General features: G+C 39.1%; 1 protein-coding gene across 12 annotated transcripts in view; it reads left to right on the top strand.

Annotated features, from left to right (window-relative positions):
* The window catches only part of ENOX1 (ecto-NOX disulfide-thiol exchanger 1), a 361,706-nt gene extending 338,377 nt beyond the window's left edge, over nucleotides 1-23,329 (top strand). For all 12 annotated transcript variants that reach the window (XM_050331531.1, XM_050331528.1, XM_050331530.1 and 9 more), the window contains 4 exons: nucleotides 705-761; nucleotides 16,106-16,208; nucleotides 19,163-19,248; nucleotides 22,377-23,329. In XM_050331531.1, the coding sequence (XP_050187488.1) occupies nucleotides 705-761; nucleotides 16,106-16,208; nucleotides 19,163-19,248; nucleotides 22,377-22,508 (378 nt within the window). In that variant the 3' untranslated portion in view covers nucleotides 22,509-23,329. The remainder of the gene's footprint in view (nucleotides 1-704; nucleotides 762-16,105; nucleotides 16,209-19,162; nucleotides 19,249-22,376) is intronic.
* The last annotated feature ends 2,314 nt before the right edge of the window (nucleotides 23,330-25,643 follow it).

The raw sequence follows: 25,643 nt of genomic DNA, 5'->3' as shown, positions 1-25,643 counted from the left end.
AGAAGTAAGCTAGGACTTTCCTAAAATCTCTTGAGAGCAGTCTTTACAATCCCCAGTGTAATCCTGGATTTTCCCCAAAAAGCTAATTCAGGAGGGGAAAAAAAATTTTGGTTCAGGTCATATATTTTCAGTGTCTCCTCAGTTGTTCCTGCCACTGGTTAAATAAAAGATCTGTCCTTCTCCTCACCTCCTTTTCCATCATATCCAGGAGCCAGGAGTTATTTAGATGCTTCCTCAGAAAGACAACATATAGTAGCACTTTGGCACCTTAAACAGCTCAAAATATATAATTCAAAAGTAATTGTTAGCAAAACACTATTTAGCTAGTAGCAACTTGCAAACATTGTAAAGTTTAAATTAATAGCAACAACAGTGGGGAAATAAATTGTTTATTATTCTTGAGAGCAAATTCTGTACACTTTTTAAGCCTTGAAACTACTTTCTAATCTCATTATTTAAAAAATAATGACCCGATCTTATTATTTTTCTTTTTTTCCTTTTTTTTTTTTTGCCAACCTATCAAGCCCTAAGTATGTTGGTTTCAAAATGGTTTGAGCAAAAACTCATTAGAATTATATGCTCCATCTGTTTTTCTCATTGGAAGCTTTATAAAATGCTCTTTCAAATAAATCAAAGATAACGGTGTGAAATACTCAAGTAATGTGCTTGTTTTGTTCTGTTTTGTTTTTTGTTCCTCTTTGCAGTTAAAAAGCGCCAAGGAATTAGCAGAAATCAATGGGCATGATGAATCTCAAGCAAATGTAGGTACAGCTGTCTATGTACAGATTTAGATGTATGCATGTGTATGGTCTGAAATTTACTGTTTATGTCTTAAAGCTGATAGAATGGCTGAATGATTTGCACATCAGGTTTGAAGTGCCTGTTTTTTTCTTGAAGCCACAGGTTCAAATCCCAGCAAACTTCATTTTGAGGTAGATAAATTGGGTTCCATGCAATTTACTTTGTAGGATTTATTTGGATGAGACTTTAACAACCAATGTCCTACTTGCTATATGTGGGTGTTAAAGATACCATGGAAACGACTGCAAAAGAAATGCTTTTCCTTAGTGTCCTGTCCAGGATTACTCAAGCTACAAAGTTATACCATTTGTTTCTGTGGCTGCTACCTTGTAGGTGGGCAAGTCTGGCAATATTTCAGTTCTGAGTGAAGTGATTTATATAGGTGTATAATTTGGAAACAGTTAATTTGCACAAGAGGACTAAATTAATTCATTGAACCATTATTTTGTCCAACAACATGAAAGGACTGTTAAGGTCATGTTTTTAAAACCTGCTGCCAAAAAAAAGAGCTTCTGTTATTCCCTTAATGATTGTAGCCAAAATAGCAATTTCTATAAGGGGAGAGAGAAAAAAGGGAAACTTTCCTGCTGTATTTGTCATCCAAACCATGCAGTCTTGTGCTTTGTCATAAATATATGAAAACTAAACTGATTATATACAATATTTTCCTCCTAGACAAGAGAACTAGCAACAGTTTGAACACTAATATATTTTAACATATATTTTAGTCCACACGTTATCTAATGGCTCAGCCAGGAAAACAGTTTTATTTTAAACCTGAATGGAAGGCTCAAATTTTGTGAACTGCCTTGTGATAAGGAAATGTTGTCCTCCTTTTTTTAATCCTTTCCTGAAACTCATTCATTGTGGGTCCATTTCTGCAGTGAAGTCAATAGAGCCTCATAGCTCTCAGCATTTGGACAGGAGACATTCAATATTGTCTGATAGCTCCAACAAATCTGCAACTGCAGTCTGTCTGCACAGTGTCCCATTGCCCCTTTGAAAGACTCTGTTGGCAAACCAAAAATACATTAATCCAGTGATGATCTTGAAATGCGCTGCCTAAAAACTGGTCATTGTACAATAGTTGACTGTAGGTTTCCTAAAGGAATATATAAATGTATGGCTTAGAAACTCTCTAAAGGAACTTGCTTCCTCACCAAAAATGTGGATGAAACAATGTTCTGCAGTATTGAAATATTTTGAAGGAAAATTACCTGAATGCTTCAGCTTTTATCATTTTGGCTCATATGTAGCTGGATAAACAGAAGAGCTTGAAAGTTTTATTTTATATACTATAAAGGTTGAAGTAGGCTTAAAAGGAAACATTTGGATTGTGTAAGGAGAGCACTTCAGTACATCATTCCCAGATATCTAAAAAAATATATTTCAGAATCTTTGGTTAAAGGTAAATTTTTCAAAATGTAGTATTTTGATCCAGTTTGTAATTATAGGAGTTCCTCAAATGCCTGGATTTTTCATAGGATAGAAAATCTATTTTCTGCCCCTCTTTTCCATGAGCCCTTCCCATGCTGATCTCATAGCAACATATGACTCTTAAGGAAAAAGTCAATACCTAAATTAAGGGCAAAGAAGGAGTCCAGACAGTTACAATTACTGAGTCACAGTCACAGCTCTGTATTCAACAATAATGCCACCATGAAATCAGAGAAAACTTAGCAGTACAAGTGGAAGTAGAGAAATAGAGGGAAAGAACTGATGTTAAAGCATTTGCTACAACAATGAACTTTGTAAAATGGAAGCTGAGATATATTTTAAACAATTGTCGTTTATATCAAATATGTAGCACTTAGGTGTTGTGCCTTGCAGGTTGTCTCACCACCTGTATTCTCAGCAGACTCCATGGTTCTTGCCCCTGGCCACTGTGCAAATCAGGAATGATCAAAGAGAAGAAGGCTTGGTGGCTCCTACATGGTTGTTAGTGAACTGTGATGCATATAATGGGATTAGGACATATTTGTTACAGTTGACGGGTTGAATTTAGCAAATGAAATACCTCTACAGGCCAAGCAATAGTGGGAGGTGTTCGTAAGGAAAAATGGCACTGTATGTCTGTATACTGAACTCACAATCTAATCTTCACACTATGGCATATTTAGATTACTTACTCTGAAGAAAACTAGGCTCCTAGAAAGGAGAGGAGAAACTTTAGGCACACTGCATAAGTATCAAGAAAGCCCATACTGTAATCTTAAAAAGATTAGTGTCTGCAATCCTCAGGATTTCTCCTGATGGCACTAGCCTGCATCATATTTTACATTAGAAAATGTTGTTACTGGAAATATTTTTCATAGTAAAAAGCAGAAAATATATGTTCAGACCTATCCTGTTGTGCCTTTTACATGTGCATTGTGTGAGACCATCCTGAAAGGGAAACAAGGATCTGGACAACTTTGCAAAAAGGAAAATATCCCTCCTGAAGTAATTTACAGGTTCCCAATCTATAAATCCACCTTCATTTTTTTTCTCGTTTTTTTTTTTTTTCTGGAGAATTAACTAGGTTGACTAAGAGGCTGGAGCAATTGCAATGTCACATTCCCTGCATGGCTGTTCACAGTCAAATCTGCAGGGGCGAGGGGCACCGGAATTTCAGTGTGTTGCTAGTACATCTGTTATTTCCAGAAAGCAAAACCATCTTACAAGGCTCTGTACAGAGTCATAAGGGTGTTTCATGAGTGACTTGCCAGGTACATGCAGTAATATTTGTTATGGCTGTTGACATTTCCCAGCTATACTCTGTGTCAGGAAAGGCCAAATATTGGGCTTAGGCAGTACATAGAGCCCAAGATACTGGCCTGGTGTTAACAGAGACTTCAACACCCAGGACTGCCAGAGGTGCTGTCACTGAGTGCTTATTTCCTTTAGCCCTGTGGTTAGAAAGAGATTGCTTCTTGCTTCTAATCTGCCACCCTTTCAATTTCCTCTTCATTGCTGCGTATAATGATATTGTATTCACATCTCTGTCTTAACTGGAGAGAAAACAATGACCGATGGACAATCATAATTTCAGATTTAATCCTCTTCCAGGATGTTCCCAGACTCTTGGCACCTGAATAGTCCCAACATGAAAAAAATAATCTTGCTTGAGTGTTGTGCCCCAGTAGGGACCATTTTGTGAATTGAAAATGCTGATCCTGTGTTTTGTGACTAACTCTACGAAGACAATTTATTCTTCTACCATTTCTGCAAGTTCAGTGGCTTTCTATGTTTTGATCAAAGACCTTTTACTCACTTCTGAGTTCAGTATAGATAGGGCACTGCATACAAATACAGTTATGTAGCCTCAGTGAATATATCCCTGGTTTTTGGGTGGGAGGGTTAACATCCATGGTGTTGCTCTATTGTTAATGGAGAAAGGGAGATTTCTGTTATATAAGTCTCCTTTCAGAAGTACTCAGTAATCTTCTAGGAGTTTGTTGCTCTCTCTTGACATCTATCTGCCTTCCTTAGATAGCTACTTTGAATAACTCCTACCCTTTGCAAAAGTGCTGTAAAATGGTAATCAAGAGTATTAGTGCTCCAAGTTCAGACCAAAGCGAGATGGACCATGGTCACAGAAGCATTTTGAATACCCAGATTGCAATTGCATGGTAAAGTCCTGACACTTGTTGTAAGTCAATAATCAAATTCCCATCAAGTTAAAAAGCCAGGATTTTGCCAGAAGACTTTTAGGGTTACTTCATTATCACCAACACATAATAAAATGAATATATCTCAGAGGGTGAAACCAATTTCACCACAAGCTTTTTACCAGCTTTTTGTTCTGTTTGAGTTCCACTGTTTGAACAAAGCACTGACTTTGACCTCATTTCTCTGTCTGCCTTCAGTTAGCATTTTCCACAGCTTGGACACAGTATTATATGGTTTTTTCTCCAGATGTGAAATCAGTAACATTAAGTAGGGATTCATTTTTCCATTTGAATGTTTGAAGCTGTTATCAGAGCATTTCTTGAGTTCAACCAAGTATCTTACATTTAATGTTGATTGTTGGTTTAATTTTTCTCTCTGCTTTTGAAGCAGCTACCAGATGACCAGATGATCCCTGACTGAGCAGGGATTGAAATCCAGGTTGAAATATTTCAAGCATTTCACTAAATTGCTCACTTTATACTGCACAGAAAGAGATGTTATTCCTAACTACATCCTAGTCCTCTCTTTTTGCACAGTATGGTTAATCACTGATAATCTTCATCACAGACAAGACAGTTCTTAACTGAGATTCACTGCTGCAACAAGCCAGGCAAAGATTCCCCCTGCAGGGAATGCCAAAAGTTGTGGTTGGTTTCTCTGCCCTGAGAAGCTTCAAAACTGCATTTCTAGAGAGGAGCAGGGTCTTATGTGCACCCTCCAGCCCGTTTTTTTTGTAACTGCTCCCCTTTGCAAGTGGATTGTCTCAAGAGAATAAGAAGGAATAATAGTGCAGTGCAGGGATGAGGATAGCTCCTTGAAGAGAGAGAGATGTGGGGTTTGATTTTTCATCGTGGGTGTGTTATGTCATTAAAAGAAGGTGCAAGGACCCTGTACCCTGAATGGAGTGGGGTGTAAAGCCCTCAGGGATTAGACTGTCTGCATTTACTGTCTGTATTCAGATTCCTCTGTCCTGGTGGGGCCAGGATCAGAGGTTGAGGAGTGGCTGTGCCTCTTTCTATTCCCTGCCTTTTGCATTCCATGCATTTATTTATTGCCCTTCCATCACTCATTTCTTCTCATTTCCTTCAATTTAAGGCACATGGAATATGATAGATTCAAGCAGCTGTGACCATTCACAGATCAGCAGCTTTCCTACTTAGTGCAGCAGGCATGAGGAATGACCACCTCCTGAATTCAATACCACGAGGCCTGAAAAGTAACAGGAGTTTAACAGACTGTTTAAGATGTTATCAAAGAGCCTGCTCAGCCTTCAGAAGTTCTTATGCACTGGTAGATCAAGTCTCCCTGAGTTCCCCCACTTGCCACCCCAGCTCTGGTTCAGCAGGTTAGAAGATAGAGTTACATTAGCATGGTGCAGATGTCTGTGCTGGCTAAGGCACAGTCTCTCAGGTTTCAGCCATTATTGAACCCTAAAGGGAGTAAACAGGGAGTAGACCAAGGTATGTTCTGACACAGAATGTGCTACCTGAAGCAGATCCAGGCAGCAGCAATAACCTTTTGTTAATGTGCAGCAAGAATTCGCACCACTTCCCTTGTCTCTAATTAAGAGTGTCAGAGTAACTTGGCTTTCGATTGCAGTGAATTCCCATCATCTGAGGGAGGAGAAAGAGAACTCTGAGATACAATGATAAAACCCATTCAGCCACCCACTCAGCAAATCACAAAAGTTTTTTGACTTTAAATTTCATATAAGCTCCACAGGGACACCGCTCTTCAATGCCCAGAGCTACCTGACATTTTAATAATATCTGATCATTATGTGCAGCCTTTCATCCTAAAGCATTTTCCCCAGGTATTTATACTGCACACGTTTACAGGAGTCATCCTGTCATTTCTGGTGAGAAATAACATTCAGCCTTATACATATGCAGCTGTGTGCTTAACCCACACAGTGTACAAGGCAGATTGGCTTGTCAGAGCACTCAGGCTCCCCCGCAACCACCTGAAGGATGATGGGCCACCTCTGATTCAGCCACAAGCCTGCTACTGCAGTCCTGGGGATTGTACACCACATTCACATTCCTTCCAACCTACTTTCACAGAAAAAAGTGACAGAAGTGAGAAAGGAACTTCAGTATCCCAGGTGCCACTCTTCATAGAATCATAGAATCATGGAATGATTTGCAGTGGAAGGGGACAGCTTTCAATAGACCAGGTTGCTCAAAGCCCCATCCAGCCTGCCCTGGGATACTTCCAGGGATGAGGCATCCACAGTTTCTCTAGGCAATCTGTGCCAGTGTCTCACCACCCTCACAGTAAAGAATTTCTTCCTTGCATCTGATCTAAACCTGCCCTCATTCAGTTTAAAGCCATTATCCCTCATCCTGCTGAACAACCCGAATTGTCTCGACCTGTCTTTACAGGAGAGGTGCTGCAGCCCTCTGATCATCTTCATGGCCCTCCTCTGGACTTGCTCCAGCAGGTCCATGTCCTTCCTGTGTTGGAGATCCCAAAGCAGGGCATAGCACTCCCTCCCTCAACCTGCTGGCCATGCTGCTTTTGATGCAGCCCAGGATACATTTGGCTTTCTGGCCTGGGAGCACACGCTGCTCAGTCATGCTGAGCTTCTCGTCAAACAACATCCCCAAGTCCCTCTCAGGAACATGCCCTCAAAAAGAGTTCATCAGCAAGATGCACTCCAAAGGAATGAGAATTCCAAAGTGTTTGTTTTTAAGTAATTTTTGCATATTCAGATGTGGAGATTCCTGTGAATATAAGGGTTGCTCAGGGTTTTCAGATACCTGAAGTTAATATCTTTCAAATACAAATCCATGATGAAAACCACTAACTCTCATAAAACATTTAAGGTTGGTTTCCCCTGCCTGCTACTTTTTTTTTTATTCCAACAAAGACATTTTCAAAAATTCTACAAGTCCCAGAAGGGAAATGAACCATCTTTTTTTTCCTCTCTCTCTTTAACTTTTCTTTTAGAAGTGCATCAATCTAGAGATTGCTAAAGCAATATTTGTGCTAAAGGCCATTTGAAAGGGTTTTCACAAATTCTCAGTCTCAAGTAAACATGAAATATCCCCTTCTACAATGAAGCTTCTACCAGCTTCACCAGAGCTGGTGGGCAGGTGATGCTTTCATTCAACCAGCCATTTGTCTGCTGAGATTCCCTAACACAAAATGACAATTACCTCTTCCCTTGCAAAGCAACCAGCTTCACATCACATAAACATCTGTGTTAAGTCTTTAGGAGCCTACACATAAATCCAGCTTTAGAAAATGAAGCAACCTGATCATATTTTTGAAAATAAGCATGAAGTAACTTACTTTCATAGTAGTCATCCATATTTCGCATATGTACATTCCCATAAAATAAATGTACTCATATACGAGAAAAATATAAAGAGATAATTTCAATGAGAAAAGGATTTTCAGATTATTGCTAGATGCCTTAACTCAGCAGGTGAAAGTTATAATAGTAAAAGCTTTGTAATGAAAAGTTAAAAGCATTTCTCTGCAAATGGATCAGGAAAATAGGATGTCAAGAGTACCATAATACAATTAATCTTCAGTCCCAAAAATGTTTCTATTATGTAGGCTAAATCAGACAAAGTCTTAGATCCATCCATTTGAAGTTTTTCATTCATAAGGTCTTACATTCACTGTTCTAATTTTTCTATGTTGTTGTTCCTGTAATTTTAATGCCAGATAATTTTTCAAGTTGTCACCTGTATATTTGTTGATAGCAGTGCACTCTCAAAATTACAATAATGGTAAATTTTAGATTAGTGTATTTTAAAAGTAAATTCCTGTATGAGTATACTTTAAAAGTGATTACAATATGCTGTTGCTGACAAAACCAGCACTAGGTTCTTGCATAGCACAAAGTAAGTTACTGAGTTTAGGCTTGATCTGAATGAAAAGATGACACCTGGTGTCTATCATTTCTAATAATAGACCAGTTATATTCACCAGCAGTGCAGCATATGGAAAATATGTCCTTCTGCATCACAAGATAGATAGTAGAAGGAGAAGGATCCTGTGAGACTCTGGAAAAAAGTACCGAAAAGCAAAGGAATTTTTTTCTGAACTGTTGACCTGGTGCTAACTCTAACAGTTGCACTAGTTGCTTATGAGAGCTCTGGTTATGGGCAGATGGTTGGATGCCTCATTCCTTGCCTTATTGTTTTCATATGTGATACAACACTGTAATTTGTTAACAGTAAACTGAGTTATCGCAGTACACATAGAAAAGGCCAAGAAATCTCTGCATGTAGACAGTGTGTCACAAGGCCTTAATGCTACCCACTTCACTAAAATCAGTTCTTAGGCTATGGGGAGCCAGGACCATGTAAAATATAATCTTTCTAGGAAGTAGTTAATTCACTAGCACAAGATAATTCATTTGCAGTAACAAAAGAATTATATTAATCAAAGATTATGAGCAATTTTCTAGTCATTAGAGTATTTTTAGAGGAGTAGTCAGCGGAGAGTCAGAAACAGTCACTGTAACAGGACATGCTGAAAGAAGAGCTGCGTAACACATGCAGTGTTCATGGAGAATTTTAAATTACTTTCAGAGTTAAAACACTCAGCCACATTTTCACACATCGCATCACAGCACAGTGCTCTAAGTAGTCTGTGAAGGGGAACAAGCTCCATTAAGTAAAGAATTAGAGAAATTTGGCCCAAATCAAGTATTGCTGCTTTTGGGAGACACTGAATCCTGCAGCCTGACAAGGTGGTCAGACCTCCATGTGATCAACCTGCAACTACACAGAGCATGCTCTCCCCACGGGCATGTGCACAAACAGATGTATACCACACATGGATCTCATGCATACGTATACACATAGCCACACAGAGCAACACAAACTCAGCATTCATAAACATGAACAGTACTGAAGTACACAAACAGCCTCGTTTTGGTCCCCTTTCTGGCTGATCGGGATAAAGGTCCATTAGCGGGAAATACATGTGCAGACTTACACATATATACAATGTGAATCCCTCCAGAAACTGGATTTTGACCTTCAGTGTGTCCCATAACTGACTCCTGCCTTACACATACACACACACACACAAGCTGCTCATTTAGTCATTCCCCAGACCCTATGGTGTCCCTAGTTGGTGTCTTGGTCTCTGTAACTACAGCACCCCAGACACATGGCTCTCTGATTACTGATCCCACTCCAGCTGCTGTGCTCAGACCCCCTCACAGACCCCCATACACACAGAATAGAACGCCCCTTACCCAGAAAAAGAGAAATTGAGTTTAATCAGATTAATACACTGATCAGGGCCTAGAATGGCCAGACAACTGGCTAGCAACCTGTTTACATGCAACCAGTCCCTTTTATCCCCTTCCAAACCACCATGATCCTTCCCTTTTCCTGCCTTTTCTTTCTGTGCTAAGGGCACTCAACTAAGTTTAGTACAACCCACAATGCTCTTCTCCTATATCCCCTAACAAGTCCCATATTTCTTTTAGCAGTGCTCCCATCAGACTGTAAGATGTTTTGGAGAGGTGGACTGGTGTTGATAGGTATCACGTTCAACCCCCAGGGCTGATTCTTTCCTGCAACAGCCCTGGGAGGAGCTAGTTCAAGGGATTCTGCTTTCTCTGATTAGGTTACCAGACTTTCCCCATCTGTAATGGTGCCTCTGTCCTCCTTTGTGCTTGTGGAGATAGGACGTTAATCACAAGTATCATGATGAGGATGGAGCAAGTGATGGTGGTTGGAAAATCCCATCTGCAGGGGATGGAGGAACTCATCTGTTGATAATGGTGCAGGACTGGGATTTTGCAGAGAAACTGCTGAGGTTTATCCAGCCATTGGACTATTACCCTTTTTTTTTGCACATCCATGTGCTCTGTCACTGCAACTGATCCTGCTTTGAGCAGGCGGTTGGACTAGAGACCTCCCAAGGTCATCTGCATGATTTTGGGATTCTGTGATCCTGTGAGTCACAGTCACTGTCTGTGAGTGTACTCATACATCGCCAGATTTGCAAGGAAATTTGATTTAAGTTACATTTGAATAAGCTTTTCCACTGTAGTTTGGCTCAACTTGGACTGAATCATTTTGAATTTACTGTGGATAAGAACACAGGCAAGGACAGTAGCCCATTTTCAAGTGACAACCATGTTAAGCTGTCAGAAGTTGTCCTCTATCTCAAACTTGCATGTCACCATAAATTTAAGATACCTGACTTGATGTGCATTGAAACTATTGCAAGACTTCCATTCACTTGATTGGAAATTGAATTAAGCTTCATTCAGATTAAAACAGCAAAATTAAATTTTCAGATGTGGGTCTTCAGTACATTTCTAGAAAGACCAGCAAAGCAAACCCAACTATACCAGATTTTAAGAGGTTCACAGATAAATGAATATAAATGAAATAAATGCAGTCTTCATGTCACAGGCCAGTTTCTACCCAAGTTTGCAGTCAAACCTGTGTGGTCCTCAATAAGCAGTTTGGCCAAACACACCTGAAGTATGCCTTTCAAGACCTTAAGGACTGCAGATGGCTCTTTCTTGGTATCTGTGCATGGCTCTTTCTTTTACAAAAATCATAAAATTACCTTTTATTTTCAAGCTTACAGCATATCTCTGGCCTGCTGTTTTTTGCTTATGTTTCAGATAGATAGCTTTTTCTCCTCCTACTCATTTTCCCTCATAAATCCCCTGACTGATGAGAAAGCGTGGTATATCCCTTACATCTAACAACATTCAATAGTGGCTCTGTCATATGCCTGCTGTGACAAACATCTTACTCTGCTACTGTTTTAATGCCTCAGACAATTGGCTTTGTGCATATAGTAAAAATGCCAACATATCCTGCAAACTCTTCCAGAGGCTTATGGTCTTTCAGAAGATACAATATTATTTTTACTCCCTCACCCTCTGCAGAATCCTGTATACTACAACAAAGAGAATGAGGTCTTTGAAGACAGTATGCAAGCAGTCACCATTCCCTCTAGATTTAAAGGTAATTATCAAATATTTGGATTTCCCAGAGAGTGAATATTTCATCTCTTTGGATATTTGCCATTGCATCCTGGTCTTCAATGTCACATTCATTAAATCCCACATTCTGCCTTTCAAGTAGAGTCCTGAACAACAGGTGATATGGAACTGCACTCTGGCAGGAAGAGTTTCCAGGTAGGGCAGCTACTGTGCAAGCCTCGTTTGGCTCTTACTCAGTGTTTATGAGGGACAGCAAGTCCTCATTGCCCCCCTTTTTAAGGATGCTGGATAGCATATGTTTTCAGGATCACAGAACATTTTAGGGTAAAGAGAAACTTTTCTGCTAAATAGAGAAACTCCAGGCAAGGGCAAATATTTTATATTCTGTCTGCCTTCTTTGCAGTGGTGCAAGACTGACCTGAAGAGGATTAGTGATATCTAGATTGAGAACTCTTTATTTAATATCTTACTTTCCCATAGGGGAAAAAAGAAACCAATGAAGGAGCGAAAGACCCAAGTCATCCAGCCTAAATATGTGGGGCTTTCTGATCTGCTAGAGCCCTAGAATGCAGAGCTAGCCTTTTTTTCTTACAGGATCCGTGACTATCTTAAGTAGGAAGTCACCACATCTCTTCTACTCTTTCTGTAAAGTGCATTTGTCTCAGGAGTCACTCTCTTATTTGCTGTGTCTCCAGTGCAGGACCCAACTGCTCTGTGGTGGGCCATGCTGGGCAGTGAGACCAGGCACCTTCTGGAGCAATCCACTTGCCAATGCCTCTGCAGTTTCTTCTAAAAGAAGCCAGGATACATGAGTGAATGATGAAAACCAATCTTCTCTCACCTCACGACCAGGCATTATATAGCCATGTGTGAAACTGCCATATATGACTCTCCACAGCTATCAGCTCCGTGTCAGTGGCGATGTCAGAGATCTGGTTGTGGAAATGAATAGTCCATGTGATAAAATTATTATGTTATATAAAATTGTTTTATCCAGCAAATTCTCCTGAAAGTTTTCCTGAAAGACTCTCTGTCTCTCCCTCTTTGGTTCTAAAGCGGGGAGCCCTGAATAAATTGTTGGTCCCAAGGAATGTTTGCAGAATCATAGTTTGTTAATCCTATGAGGGAAATTCATGTCTTTCCATCATCTGCTGATGGATGAAAGTGTAATTTACAAGGAAAAGCTCTAAGCTGGCAATAGTAAGACCATCACACAAAATAGTTTCACACTGAGCAGCTCGAGCTGTCATCATCAAATTGGTCCATGTTTTCCAATACTTGACATAATTTGTGAATAATAAATAGGGCCAGCTCCCTAATGATTCCAGGTGTGATTTAACCTGGATTAAGCCTTCCACATAAATGCATTGAGTTCTTGCAAGGTCAGTTCATTCCTAATCAATACTGGATTGCCCATGCTCAGCTATGTTCTTGTCCTTTAATGCAGTAACTGACAGATGGTAGCAAAATATTCCTTTTATAATGAAACCTGCTGAAGGAGACTGCTTAGGGCCTCAGAAGATATAATTTTCCAAATAAAGAATGGTCTCCAGGAAAGAAAGGAAATACTGTAATGTAGTATATATTAAGTAATTTTCCTCAGGCATCTAGTGATCAGTAGCTTTTTCTCATGTCAGAGAGGTGACCTAACCTTTTTTCCAATTACATATTTCCTCATTCACCTTTGTACTCTTAAAATCCTTGTTTTTCTGGTTTGACATAAGTAATGCCTCTAAAAAAGTGCAAATTAACTGCATGAAGATTTGTTGTAGAGGATTTATAGGTACCAGATTTGTATCTGCAATGTGTAGTCAGATTCCTAAGGTTTTCACTTACGCTATAATTAGCTTAGTTTCTGGGTGAATTTCACACTAAATTTTTAGACACAACTATTCCATTTCTCTGAAATCACTGTTAATTCATAGCAGCATTGCTACTGAATCCTTTATGTGACTATGCACATCGTGGATTTTCTCATGGCAAATGCAGACTTCCTTTGGCAGCTGAATACATCAAAGTGGTCTAATTTATTATCTTCTCTGAGGCAAGTAGTTTTGGATGGCAGAAACCTCTCCTTTTCAAACCTCCAAGAACCCAAAACCTTCTTCTAAAGCCAGTGGTTTGCTGGGTATCTATCTTTGCCACTCGTTTCCTCAGGCTCCCCCATAAACAATTTTTTACTTTTTTATCCTCTGTACGAACATACAGCTAAGGAAGACTTGATGTGACTTCCTTTAGCATCCATTTACACTGACCTATAAATCATGCAAAATGTTCTGCACAGGCTCAAATCTAGGCATTAAATGAGAATCCATCTGTTTGTTACTCCCAATGGGATTATAGTTTCTTTCTCTGCACCACTGCTTGACAGAACTTCTAATCCCACCTGAAACTACTAGAGTGCTGGGTTTGGGGCCTGTTATATCAAACACACATCTCTGCTCTCTCCTTCTCCTCCCAGGAATTGCTATTTTTAGACTGCTTTTCTATCTCTGATGGAGTCAAAGTTACATCTTAACCTATACAAGCTCTGGTGGCATATGCTGCTCTGCTCTTCTGCTGCAGTATCACGAAATCTGTCATCCATCTCTGTTCTGATCTGTAACCCCCATGTCATTACTGCCCTGTTGGAGAAATTCATGTAAACACTTCTCTTATTTCTGTTCCTTGCCTGGGTTTTCTTTCACTGTTCTTTGATGTCATGGCCAGCAGTAGATCAGTATTTGCATTAGCCTTTGGCTCTGTCAGGAGGGGAATCAACAGTACTGCACAACCTAGGGCATACTGCTGCTGCTGCTGCTGCTATAATGTGCCCTGTGACTTACAACACTACTGGAGTGTTAATGTCAAGGTGATGTAACTGCCAGAGCACTCAGAAATGCCATTATTTTAAGGGAGGATCACTGCCAACTCTCAAACTGCAGATTCCCTTAACTAAAATACACAACTAGAAAATTATTTCATTTCTACTAACTAAAGAGGCTGACCAGCTTACATGTACACAACTACGCATAGATCTCTGGCCAGGAGACATGCAACAAACCCCAGATAACTCAATGGATCTCACTCTTCCTTCAATGGTCTGTCAGAGTCCCTTGTTGCTGGGGGCTGAGAACACACATATATATGCATGTATGTCACTCATATGCACATAGAGTTTCTTAGCTGACACATGGAAATTTGTTCCTCTTCACAACACATGGGAACATTTGAACCCGTGATGCGTCTGAGCTATCAGGCACTGCCTATCCTGGCAGCTGCTCCTTGGAGCCAGCACAGACTGCATCACTGATTTGGGGTTTTTTGTGTGTGTTTGTGTTGTGTTTTCTGTTGGTTTGGTTGTTTGTTTGTTTTTTTTTTTCATTTTTTCAACTGAAAATGAGGAAGTTCCTGATTCTTTTTACCAATCTCACAGGTTGTGAATCCTTTAGTCATCTATAAAGAGGCACATTTGACATATTTTGCATTTTTGCCTATTTTAGTATGTATTATTCACACCTTCAGAAATGCCTTAGAGCAGCCCAAGCCCAGTGTCCCTCTTTTATTGCCAAAAATGCTTGCCAAGAATTTTGGAGCAAGACACCACCCTGAGGGCATGTTCTAAATGGGCCACATCATTACACAGAATAATACAAATCTGCTTGCATTTAAGGCTGCCCAGTCCCATGCAACCTCCAGCTGCTTACCCTCAAACACAACAAGAGCACCATTCCTTCACGGTCTCACCTCCTGCCATCATGTCTCCAGCCCCATGCTGTCTGCCTCTGAGATTTGTCACGGAACTGCTGAGCATTTCACAGAGCAGATTCAGCAGTGTGAGTCATTGCCTCACCAAGGAACAAGTTATTGCATTATCAGTTGCTCCAAGGAAATAGCCCATGTATGCGCTTCCGTATTGTGCAATACATTTCACTTACATACCTTGGAAAAGGAGATAATTTGTTCACTTCACATATAACCAGGATAAGAGCAGTCTATGTCACACAACTGCCTGGGTACTTCTGATGGAGCATCTGACATGTGATTGCTCAGCTGAGATTTGGATGGTTCAGGCCACCTGGTTGCAGAAAAAAAGAGCTCAGAGCAGGAGCCTTGATTTGATTGCCCGTAATGTCGGTGCTCTTAACAAGGTAGCTTTATGCAAACCACCTAGAATGGTCTTCTTGAAATGTAGTGACCCCCAAAACGAGCCTGAGAATTGTTTGGGATGGCATGATGACATGCTAGGTGCTGGCCAAAGAGTGTAACAGGCTAGATGGTTGTAGTCTAGTAGACATTGTTGTAGTAGGTTGTAGTCTAGAAACATTGACAGTGACTGCTGAATTTACTCTTATGACTGTAGCTGAATGTTTCCATCTATGTTCCCTAGAGGCAGTCTTGGTTTACAGCTTTAATAGTTGGAAAATGTGAGTTTTCTGACCATCCTCACAATTTATGGCACAATTTCGCAAGCTGTTATAATGAAGAAGCACTAGCAACAAAGTTATTACTTACTCCACAAGCAAAATTTCTCTTCTTGGCAGCTCTTGGCATAAAGGTAGCTCTAAATGTGTCTTAATATTCTGCAAACAAATCAATTATTTATAATTGTCTTGTCTTTAGATGTGAATTAATGATTTTTTTTTTAATAGAGTTGAAAGGAAGCATACACGTTTAATTGAAGTAAATGAAATCTACATGACCACCTGTTTGTTTTTTTAAACTTTATAGGAAATCAATGTATTGACAGTAGCATTGGTCAACCAAGACAGAGAAAAAAACTTAGAGAAACGAAGCCCGGGTCTAAAATCAGAGAAAGAGGCACTATTAATAGGTAAGATAACACCAAAGAAGATTTCTGAGAACAAAATGCCTTTTAACAGGTTCCTGTTTTGCATGTGTTTACCCACAACTTTTTGCTAATAAAAGTAAAAAAAAAAATAATTTTTTTTCATCAGTATTCAAAATGGGTTTTAGTAAGAGAATCCTAAAATACAAGTGAACTTTTCTGAACAATTTCTGCAAGGAAAGGATTTCAGGTATGAAGAAACTTGCAGGATCTGTATTTACACTTGCAGCATGAATCTATGAAGACTGTATTTTCATGAAGATTTAGCAGCCTAGAATTGCATAGCTTTTTATATGATTATTAGACCAAGTGGTGAAGGAGAAGGGGATGGAAATAATATTAGCAAACTACCAAGCAAAAATATGTATACTGCATGTATTAAGCAAGCCAGATTTATGCTTTTGGGGGGGAATTAGCAATTTTTTGGTGGGGGAATTAGCAATATGAATATTTATAAGGAATACCACAAGGACTGTCATATCCTTTACCTAGAATAAAGTCTTTAAAATAAACTCTTAAAGAGGGCCTGAAGCTAAAGCTTATAGGCAGTGGGCCAGCTAACTGATATCAGGCATTTAGCCACACAGAACTGGCTGTACCCATGCTACCCTTGGAGGGAACATGCCCCATTTATACCTGTGCATATTTGGCATTTGTTTTCAGTGGGGCAGGTTTTCATGTAGCCTGAAGGCTCACGGTCCAAAGTGTACCCTGTGGCATGGCAACAGAAATGCTGACCTCAAAGAACAGGTTTGATTTCTTTGGTTTGGTCTTTTCACAAAATCAGCAGTATCCTGGTAGGTGATAGCTCCAAAACTACCTTGGTTTGTTTCAATGCAACTCATTTGCATAACCTAAAACCAGGAAAGTTGCTGGTTTATTGCTGAGGCACAAATTCAGCAATTCACAGATTCAGTTTAGACTGAGAAGGTCATTTGAAAGTGAAGAATGTATTTAAATGTTTAAAGGGCTTAGTACAAAACCTCTCTGTGACTGGTGAGATGCAGAACAGTGGGTTGTATAGAAATGTATGAATTGGTTGAATTCTGCTTGTTATAATACAATCTTGAACTTTTAATTGCAGCAGACAGTACTTGATCTATTCAAAGATTATTCTGTGAGAAGGACAGCAAGGACAGGATTTTAAGAACAGAATAACAAGCTTTTTTTTGTAGGTCACTCATTATTTGACTGAAAGAAGTGGTGGCAGTGTCCCAGTTGTTCAGTAACACACTCAGACAAACAGAATAATCTCTGTTCAGATACTACTGGTCATAATATCCCCACAACTGGCTCATTGTTGCAGTTCAGAGGCAGAAGATTCCTCAAGATGAAATTCATGTTATCTCTTCATATGGGGCATACTGAGGTGTGATAAGGGAAAAATGGGCCTTGCCTCCATCTGTTCACTAAGTTTGTCTGTATTTTAAAAAATACAATATTATCTTGGAGGAAAAGAGCATAAAAGAAAATAAAAATTACTAAAAAGTTATCCTGGAACTTCAGTCAATAACTACAAAATATTTACAAATTACTTATTATGTTCAATATATGAAAAGGCTATCTTTGAACGTTCTGAATTGAAAAGTCTTGGGAACTGCATAACAAATGCAATGACACTGGTAATATGTGATAGGAACACAAACTGGATTTCCATTCAACCCATCCAAGTGTGATGGTCTTGGCTTTTGCTTCTAAAGCTCTTGTGTGGTTGCTTACAGTCATCCACAGCACAAAGAAGGTTACTGCTGCTAGGACTCACCATGATATAAAGTTAAAAATACACCACTCCCTATGCAGGTCTGTAAATGCTATTCGAAAAACATGGGAAGTAAAAAGGTGTTCTTTCCAAAGCCAATCTAAAATGAGTTAAATATTGCTTATCAGTTTCAACCATGGCCAGTACTTGGGGAAAAATGAAATCCAAGATTATCCTAATTCATTCAGCATCAAGAAAGCAGTATGGCCTGCAGTACACAAGATACAGTGACCCATTTTTGTCATTTGTAAGCATTTTTAATCCTGGTGTTTATGATTTAAGTATAAGAAACTTCCCCTAGGGTGGTTCAGCTAAGAAACCCATCCAAAGAGAGTTGAAAATATTTGTTCTGATTCTTACGGTTCAACTCTCCCCAAACATCGAGTAACACACATGCCATTTTCTGTTTTTACTGTTTGTTTAGAACAGAAGAAAATGGTAGTGCCTCTAATAGCAATACTGATGCCCCAAATCTTGTTTTCACTGGTCAACAATATTAATGTTGTCACTTGATTTTCACTGCAGAAAAAATCTCTAGACTTAGATCCTGACTCCTCCTAAGCCACTTTTATTCTCATACCTTTTATAATTATCCTGAAAATAACAATGAGGATAGAACAGGCTCTCTTTTAAAAGAAAGTAAAATACGTCAGAAAGGATTTGTGTTTTCTTCAGCAGCAGTTAGGGGTAATACGGATTAAACACTTTTCATAACCAGCATCAGCATAATTACTAGAAAAATTTGAGGGAGTGAGGTTTCTGACACAATTATATGAAACATTTTCACAACAGAGCATCCAGTGAAGGGGAAAAAAGCAATAATTTTACCATTGCAATATCCACAATTTTATATTGGTAAATCAAGCATAAAATTGGTAGCTGAAATGCTTCCAGCAAGGCTTTGTTTAGAAATTCCTTTATTCATCAGTATATTATCCTGGTCACTTACTTGCTAACTGCTGTCATTCCTGAAGATGAGCTATTGTATTTAGCATGTTACTATGACTGTATTAAAAATGTGCCATTTTGTTATGTTTATTGGGTTGTGTAAGAAAAATAAGAATCATAATTCATACTGAAAAACCTGCAAGAATAGACTATTCAGAATTATTTTGCCTATTTTAATGATACCGTGTCTGAAGTTGTTTTAATACTTTGTGTGCATTTGTTTTTAATACAGGTATCATATCCACATTTCTTCACGTCCACCCTTTTGGAGCCAATATAGAATATCTTTGGTCTTACATGCAGCAGTTGGACTCTAGGGTAAAAAAATTTAATCAAAATCTGTTTTCTCTATAGAAATATTGTATTATTCTTTACTGCAGGTTAAACTCTTCATGCGTTTCCATTAGAAAGATAATGGGATATGGGGCTTCGGGGTTTGCAGTCTTTATTCATTTGCAAATTACAGTGCACGTGCTTGTGTTGAGGTCTTTGCCTTGCACTGCTTAGCTATTCTTTATGGCAAAGAAGAGCAGAGCTTTAAATGGCAAAGACTAGCAGATGATTTTATGACACATGATTGTGAAATACAGCTCAGGAGAAAGAAAGTGAAACAAGAGGTTCGTGTAGCCAGGGCCACCAAACTGTGCAGAATTTTTGGATATGACTCCCCATTCTTTGTAAAGTTGTTAGTCATGAGTCACACTGAACTGAACCTTTCATGAATATATGAGTGGACCATGTAGCATGTCCTTTGTCCCCACATGGAAGCAGAGAGGACCTCACAAAGGAATTAGGTGATCTTTCTGCTAAATTCAGGGAAGCTGTGGCCAACAAAAAAGTGAGTGAGGCCAACACACAACAGCGTGCAAAGTGTTTAATGCATTGGTTTGTACAGTCCATAGTCAATATATACCCATAGGATAAGATTCTTTGACTTACTTTCTAATATCTACTGTAGGATGAGATGAAATCAAGCCCCAAAAGGGCCTATTCCTCTGCACTGAATATTAAGCAAGTCAAGGGTGAGAAGTTCAACTGTGAAACAGCCACTTTTGATCAGGTGAATGCTACTCTAAGTGCTAAACAGCGACTCTGCAGGATACTAGGCTTCAAGAGACACTTAGCAGATGCAGGGGTCACCCTATGGTCGGCCACAGGTCTGACCCACATCTGCCAATACTTGTATGATGGTGCTTTCTAAGATCTTCTTCCAACACAACTCCTTTGATCCTGGTAATATTTTGTTCCTGAACAACCCCTCCAGCCCATAGCTAAGATCACCTTCCAGCTGCTTTGATGGTTTGCTTTCACAGCCTGCTTCATGCTTCTGCATGATCCTGGATCCTTCTTCTGTTTCTATGAAAAAATATAGAAGCAGAGGACAGCCTGAGCTAGAAGCCCACTGGAAATAAGACAGGTTGCATTGATGAGCGAGGAAGGATAATGAAGTTCTTAGGCACTGTCTTCAAGTCTTGGAAATTCAGTTTTGCTAATGTTTTACAGTCTACTGCCACCCACAATGGTGAGTAGGGAATGAGGATGAACAGGGAGTAGGGGATGAGGATGGTAGAAAGAGGTGAGAAACTGGTGAATTTCGATTTTTTTTAAATGTCTGGTATTATCAAGACCTGATGCATCCAGAGCTTCACACCTGCAGCCATTTCTCTTCTTCTTCTCTATTCCCTGCCTCTGACACATGTACATTTTCCTTCATCTTGTCCCCAGTTCCTGCAGCACTCAATCTGCCCAATCTCCTCAGTTATCTTTCAAGTCCTTCCTTAAAACAGTGTTTGGCTAAGTTTCAACTGCTTTTTCCCCTGGATGAGCCCTCCAACTCTTTATCTCTTGAGTGATAAAAGCAATCATCTAAAATACAGACTCCTTGGGCTCCAGCCCTGATGCTCTTTGCTTCTGCCCACTGAGCTCTTCAGCTTTCTCCCTCTGCACTGCTGCAGTCCCTTTAAGTGAACGACTGTGAGCTCAGTCCTTGAATTTCTGCTCACATTAGTAACAGGATGGCTTCTATGAGGCTGCCAGGATCAAACCTTTAACTTGCCAACAGGACCTTCATGGAAGGAGCATTGTCCCCATCTCTGCAACTACCACTGGGCCTGCTACTGCATAATAAACACAAGCTGCAAAATTTGACCTCACTGGTTTATTTTGGAAGTAACTGCTTGTAGAAAAAAAAATTACTTTCTAATAGCACAATACAGAGATGCAATCTCAGAGAATAATTTCAGTTACTTTCCATGATTAGCCTGTCATTCTTTACCTGAACAGGAATGATAAGGTCAGCATACCCGTGAGAGCTGAAGGCTCAATATAAATCTCATATATATTGCCCAAAAGTAACCAGATATCCATTACTGCCACGTAAGTACTTAAAAGATAGATCTGATCATTCTGGGGCTTTAGACTGCTTCCAACACTGATTTTTGGTGCCACCTTTAACAAATCATTTAATCTTTCTGCTGCACTAACCTCTAGAGGAAAATAAGAGGCAGTAGATATTTTCTCACCTCCCTTGGGTGTACTGAGGTATAATTAGCACATTTTATGTTCATATACTCTTTTAGAAAGAAAGGTTTTCACCATGGAAGGTTCCTACTAATATGAATAAACAGAAATATCCTTATTGCTAGAGAAACCTATCAAACCATTAAAATATTTGTGGTTATCAGGCAACACCCATACATTTGCTTGCTGTTCTTTTCATTTTCACCATTTTAGAAGCAGTAGTAGTAGGATAAATATTCACTTTCTATGACTGTTCATTTCTTGACTTCTCTACTGATCATGCCAGAAAGGTTACCTTTGTGAAAATGTTTGCTGTAATGAGCGCATCTTTCCCATTAGGAAGGTGACCAGTCATTAAAGTTTTAAAATGATAAAAACATCCTGACCAATGCAGAATTGGGAACTTTACTGCTTAGTTATCTGGGGCTGCTGAACTGAGTAAGACTGGAAGAAGATGACTCCATGGATAGTCAGCCCTAAGTAACAAATGGGAGCTGATTAAAGTTTTTTTGAAAGAGAAAACCTGATGGAGCTGGGAGAAGAATTCAAGAGCTCATAGGCTGAGAAGGAAGAATAAAGTGTCATCTACTTCTTCCTCCTCACAAGTATACCCATGACTGTAGTTCTTAGAGGGACTTCATACAACACTGTGTGACCACAGCTCCAGCATGGCACTTGTCATTGTGTTACAGTGGTATGCCTCTTACAAGAGCAGAATCATTCCTGCAAGGAATTTGCACTTGCTTTGGAATTCAGGCTAAGGTTAAAAAAAAAAAAAAAAAAAAAATTTGATTTGGTGATTTCATCTGGCCTGCACTTGTCCCTGCTCCCCTGACCCCCTCCCCTTATTTCTGTTCCTAATGTTTCCTCTTCCCAATCTACAGAGCAGCTTTCTCACTTTAATTTTACTTTTGTTTCTTTCTCAGATCTCTGCAAATGAGATAGAAATGCTTTTGATGAGACTGCCACGCATGTTTAAACAAGAATTCACTGGTGTAGGAGCAACACTGGAAAAGAGGTGGAAGTTTTGTGCCTTTGAAGGAATTAAAACTGTCTGACTGTGACTAGTAATGAAGCTATGCAGAAGAAGACTTCCTAAAGCATGGCAGGGTATAAAGTATTAAAGTAAGAAATTCGGGTTTGGGCACATAGTAGTATGTTTTCAAAGTTATCCAAGCCTAATTTTAGTTACATTTGTGACGTTCTCTTGTGAGTGGAAATGTAGTTGTGCACCAGTTCCTAAAATAAAATAAAATTTAAAAAAAAGTTTCAAAATGTGACAGATTGTTTCCTATGAAAACTGGAGAAGATACCACAGTCATAATGATTTCAAAAAGCTACATGTCCTACATCTAAGAAAAGCTCATTGAGCAAACAGTTAAGGAGAAAGATTGCCCGGTTATGGTCGCTAAGCTACAGCGATGTATGTGTAATATGTAGTAGAACTCATTAAGTTTTGGTATAGAAAATTCTTTCTGTTTAGTAAGAAAACTGAGTAATTTTACAGTGAGGAAAAGCATACCAAAAGAAAACTTGAAGATGTGTCTGAAGTTATTGTATTTTGTAAATTAAGTTATATGCTGTACCAGGGATTTTTGCCTTATTGAAAGAGGCCTGAAAATGTGATTGGAGTCCTCAAGAATGCTTTATCAAGAATATTATTTTTCTAATGTAACTATTCTCCATTACAAGTTCTTTTAACATGGATTGCGTACCAATTTTCATAAACATGTAAATAGGGAGGAAACCAGTGTTACTGTATTGTATTTGGTATGTAACATTCAGGTTTATGCATCAAAATGAATATTCAGTTGCATTACTGTTACGAATTTTATAGCAGATATATTAATTTTTATCAATAAATATGACTTCTACCATATTGTTTGTGTAAGTTTTTCTTTTGATGTTTTTGAAATGTAATCAATTCAGCAAAAGTCTCCTGGAACTTATCTTTCTCCCACCTGAATTATTAATTGCAGATAAATTGGTTAAATTTCTTACAAAACAAAAAAAGCAGTATCAGCTAAGATTAAAATAATTCAAAATATTGGTAGAGGAAGTACCAGCATGGACCGTTGTTTAGATGGACAGATTTCATTTGATTTTTTTTCAACAAGAAGACAGGTAAAAAATGAACACCTTCAAATATCTGATTTTCCGTGTTGTGTTGAGTAATTGCAATGCATCCAATTAGTTACCTCTTCTAACATCTAACTAAAGGTTCTGGCCTTTGGCCAGCCAAGGAAAGAAATAAAGCACTTTTATAGTGCTGTTCCTTAAGTAGGAACATTGATATAAATGATCATGTAAGTTTTACTGTCAAACACACAGTACTCCAGCACTCCTGTAAGAGCCAGCAAATGCTAAAGCGTAACAACCAAGGCAGGAGAGTAAGGAGGGGATTACTCCTCGGAGAGCCTTACCTTAAAGAAATGCACCAGTGCAACATTTAGCATGGTGCTGGATAAGAAACAGCAGCCACCTCCAAGTCACACCTCTTTGTGTAGGCAGAGGAGCCAGTCACAAGAGAGCTGGCCTTATGAAGTGGGGCACCAACAGCAGGAAATACGGCAAATGGAAACAGATGCAGGGAGTATCCAGATACATGTCAGAATGATGTTTCACTGAGGTTCCTCAATAAACAGCAATTAGTGACAAATGCAATTAGAAATGAAGGAACTCTTCTACATGGCTCTCAGTGATTAGTACTTTAGGACCTATTTCTCTTATGGCATCTACCTGAAATATGCAAACATTAAATGAAATGCTAATTGTGTACAAAAGGGGAAAAGAAAGAGACTTAGTAGGTCAATTATGAGAGAATATTATGCTTTCAGGCAGTACATACAATATTTTAAAAAATAAAGTACATGGTTGCTACAGAACCTGTGTTAAGTCACTTGGGGGAAACTAGTAATTATATTCCAGTTATGCTAATGAAAAGTAACTAGTTTAATCCAAGTAACAACTCCGTCTTCTCTTGTGATCATACAGTTTTATGAATAATTCTGGCAAAAATGTGTTAGGTCTGACAGCTCTTATTTAAGTACTGTAACATAAATGCGTATGGATGGCACTTAGGCTGGGGAAAAGAGACGTGAGAAGACTTTCACCTCTGCTTACTCCATGCCATACTTGTTATATTCTGTAATCCCTTTTCCTGTGTCCTCCTTTTTTTCCCTTTAGATCATCTCCTCTCCCACAAAACAACTTCAATCCCAGATAGTCACAAAACATTTTAATTTTGACTGAACTTTGTAACCTAATAATCATATTTGGTTTACATGTATTTTCTCTTCCCTTTTTTTTTTTCCCTGGGTTTTTTATGTCTATCTAGACCATCAAATCTTTAGGAGAGTACCTTTTTAGTCCTTGTATATTACCAGCTAAAAGGAAACCTCCTTCACTGGCTTTTAGGTACCACAAAGAGGATCTAAACTTTGATTATGAATAGCATGTAGAGATCCTACATTATTGTAACATATCAGCTGAGAACTTGAAACTCGGGAGCATCCTTGTAAGTATCAGGTTGGGCCTCAGAACTGGCTTTAACTTTGTGTGCTCAGTCACTTTAGGGAAACTGGATTAAAATGCTCAGCTCCATCATTTAGCTGCTGAAATGTCTTTATGATGACCCTTGGGGTATTCAGCTTGGACTCCTGAGGTTGATAGAATGAGATGAATAACAAGCCACCTTTGAAAGACATCTAGACTACACATTAGGAACCGTTTCTTTACTGAGATGGTGGTTAAACACTGGGACGGGCTTCATGCCCTCTGATCAGTGCCTCAAGGCTGTCAGTGTTTAAGAAGTATTTGCACAATGCCTGTACTGACATGATTTAACTTTTGGTCAACCCTGAAGTCGTCAGGCAGTTGAACTAGATGATCCTTATAGGCCCCCATAAGACCTAAAGCAAGTTTCTCCAGCTGTGTCAGTTAGCAGGGTCTTCACAACTGTAGTGGGAAAAAATAAACAAGGAAAGGCCAAAGAGAATGCCATCATCAGGCTAACCATGACCTCATGAGATGAGACTGTGAAACAGCCTGGCATGCAACTGCAAGTTATGGAAGAAAGTTATGGTAGTGTTCCTTCTTCTCAAAGAGGGACTAGTGGAGCAGGACATTTGAGTTCTAACTACCCAAACATACTGAGAGTATTTTCTAAGTTCAGTTGGCCTGAACTCCTTTTC

Source organism: Myiozetetes cayanensis, unplaced genomic scaffold, assembly GCF_022539395.1.
Source record: "Myiozetetes cayanensis isolate MyiCay16 unplaced genomic scaffold, myiCay2020 scf5-8, whole genome shotgun sequence".
Taxonomy (NCBI): Eukaryota; Metazoa; Chordata; class Aves; order Passeriformes; family Tyrannidae; genus Myiozetetes; species Myiozetetes cayanensis.
Note: the sequence above shows the minus strand (reverse complement) of the source record. Positions and strands in the feature narration are given on the sequence as shown.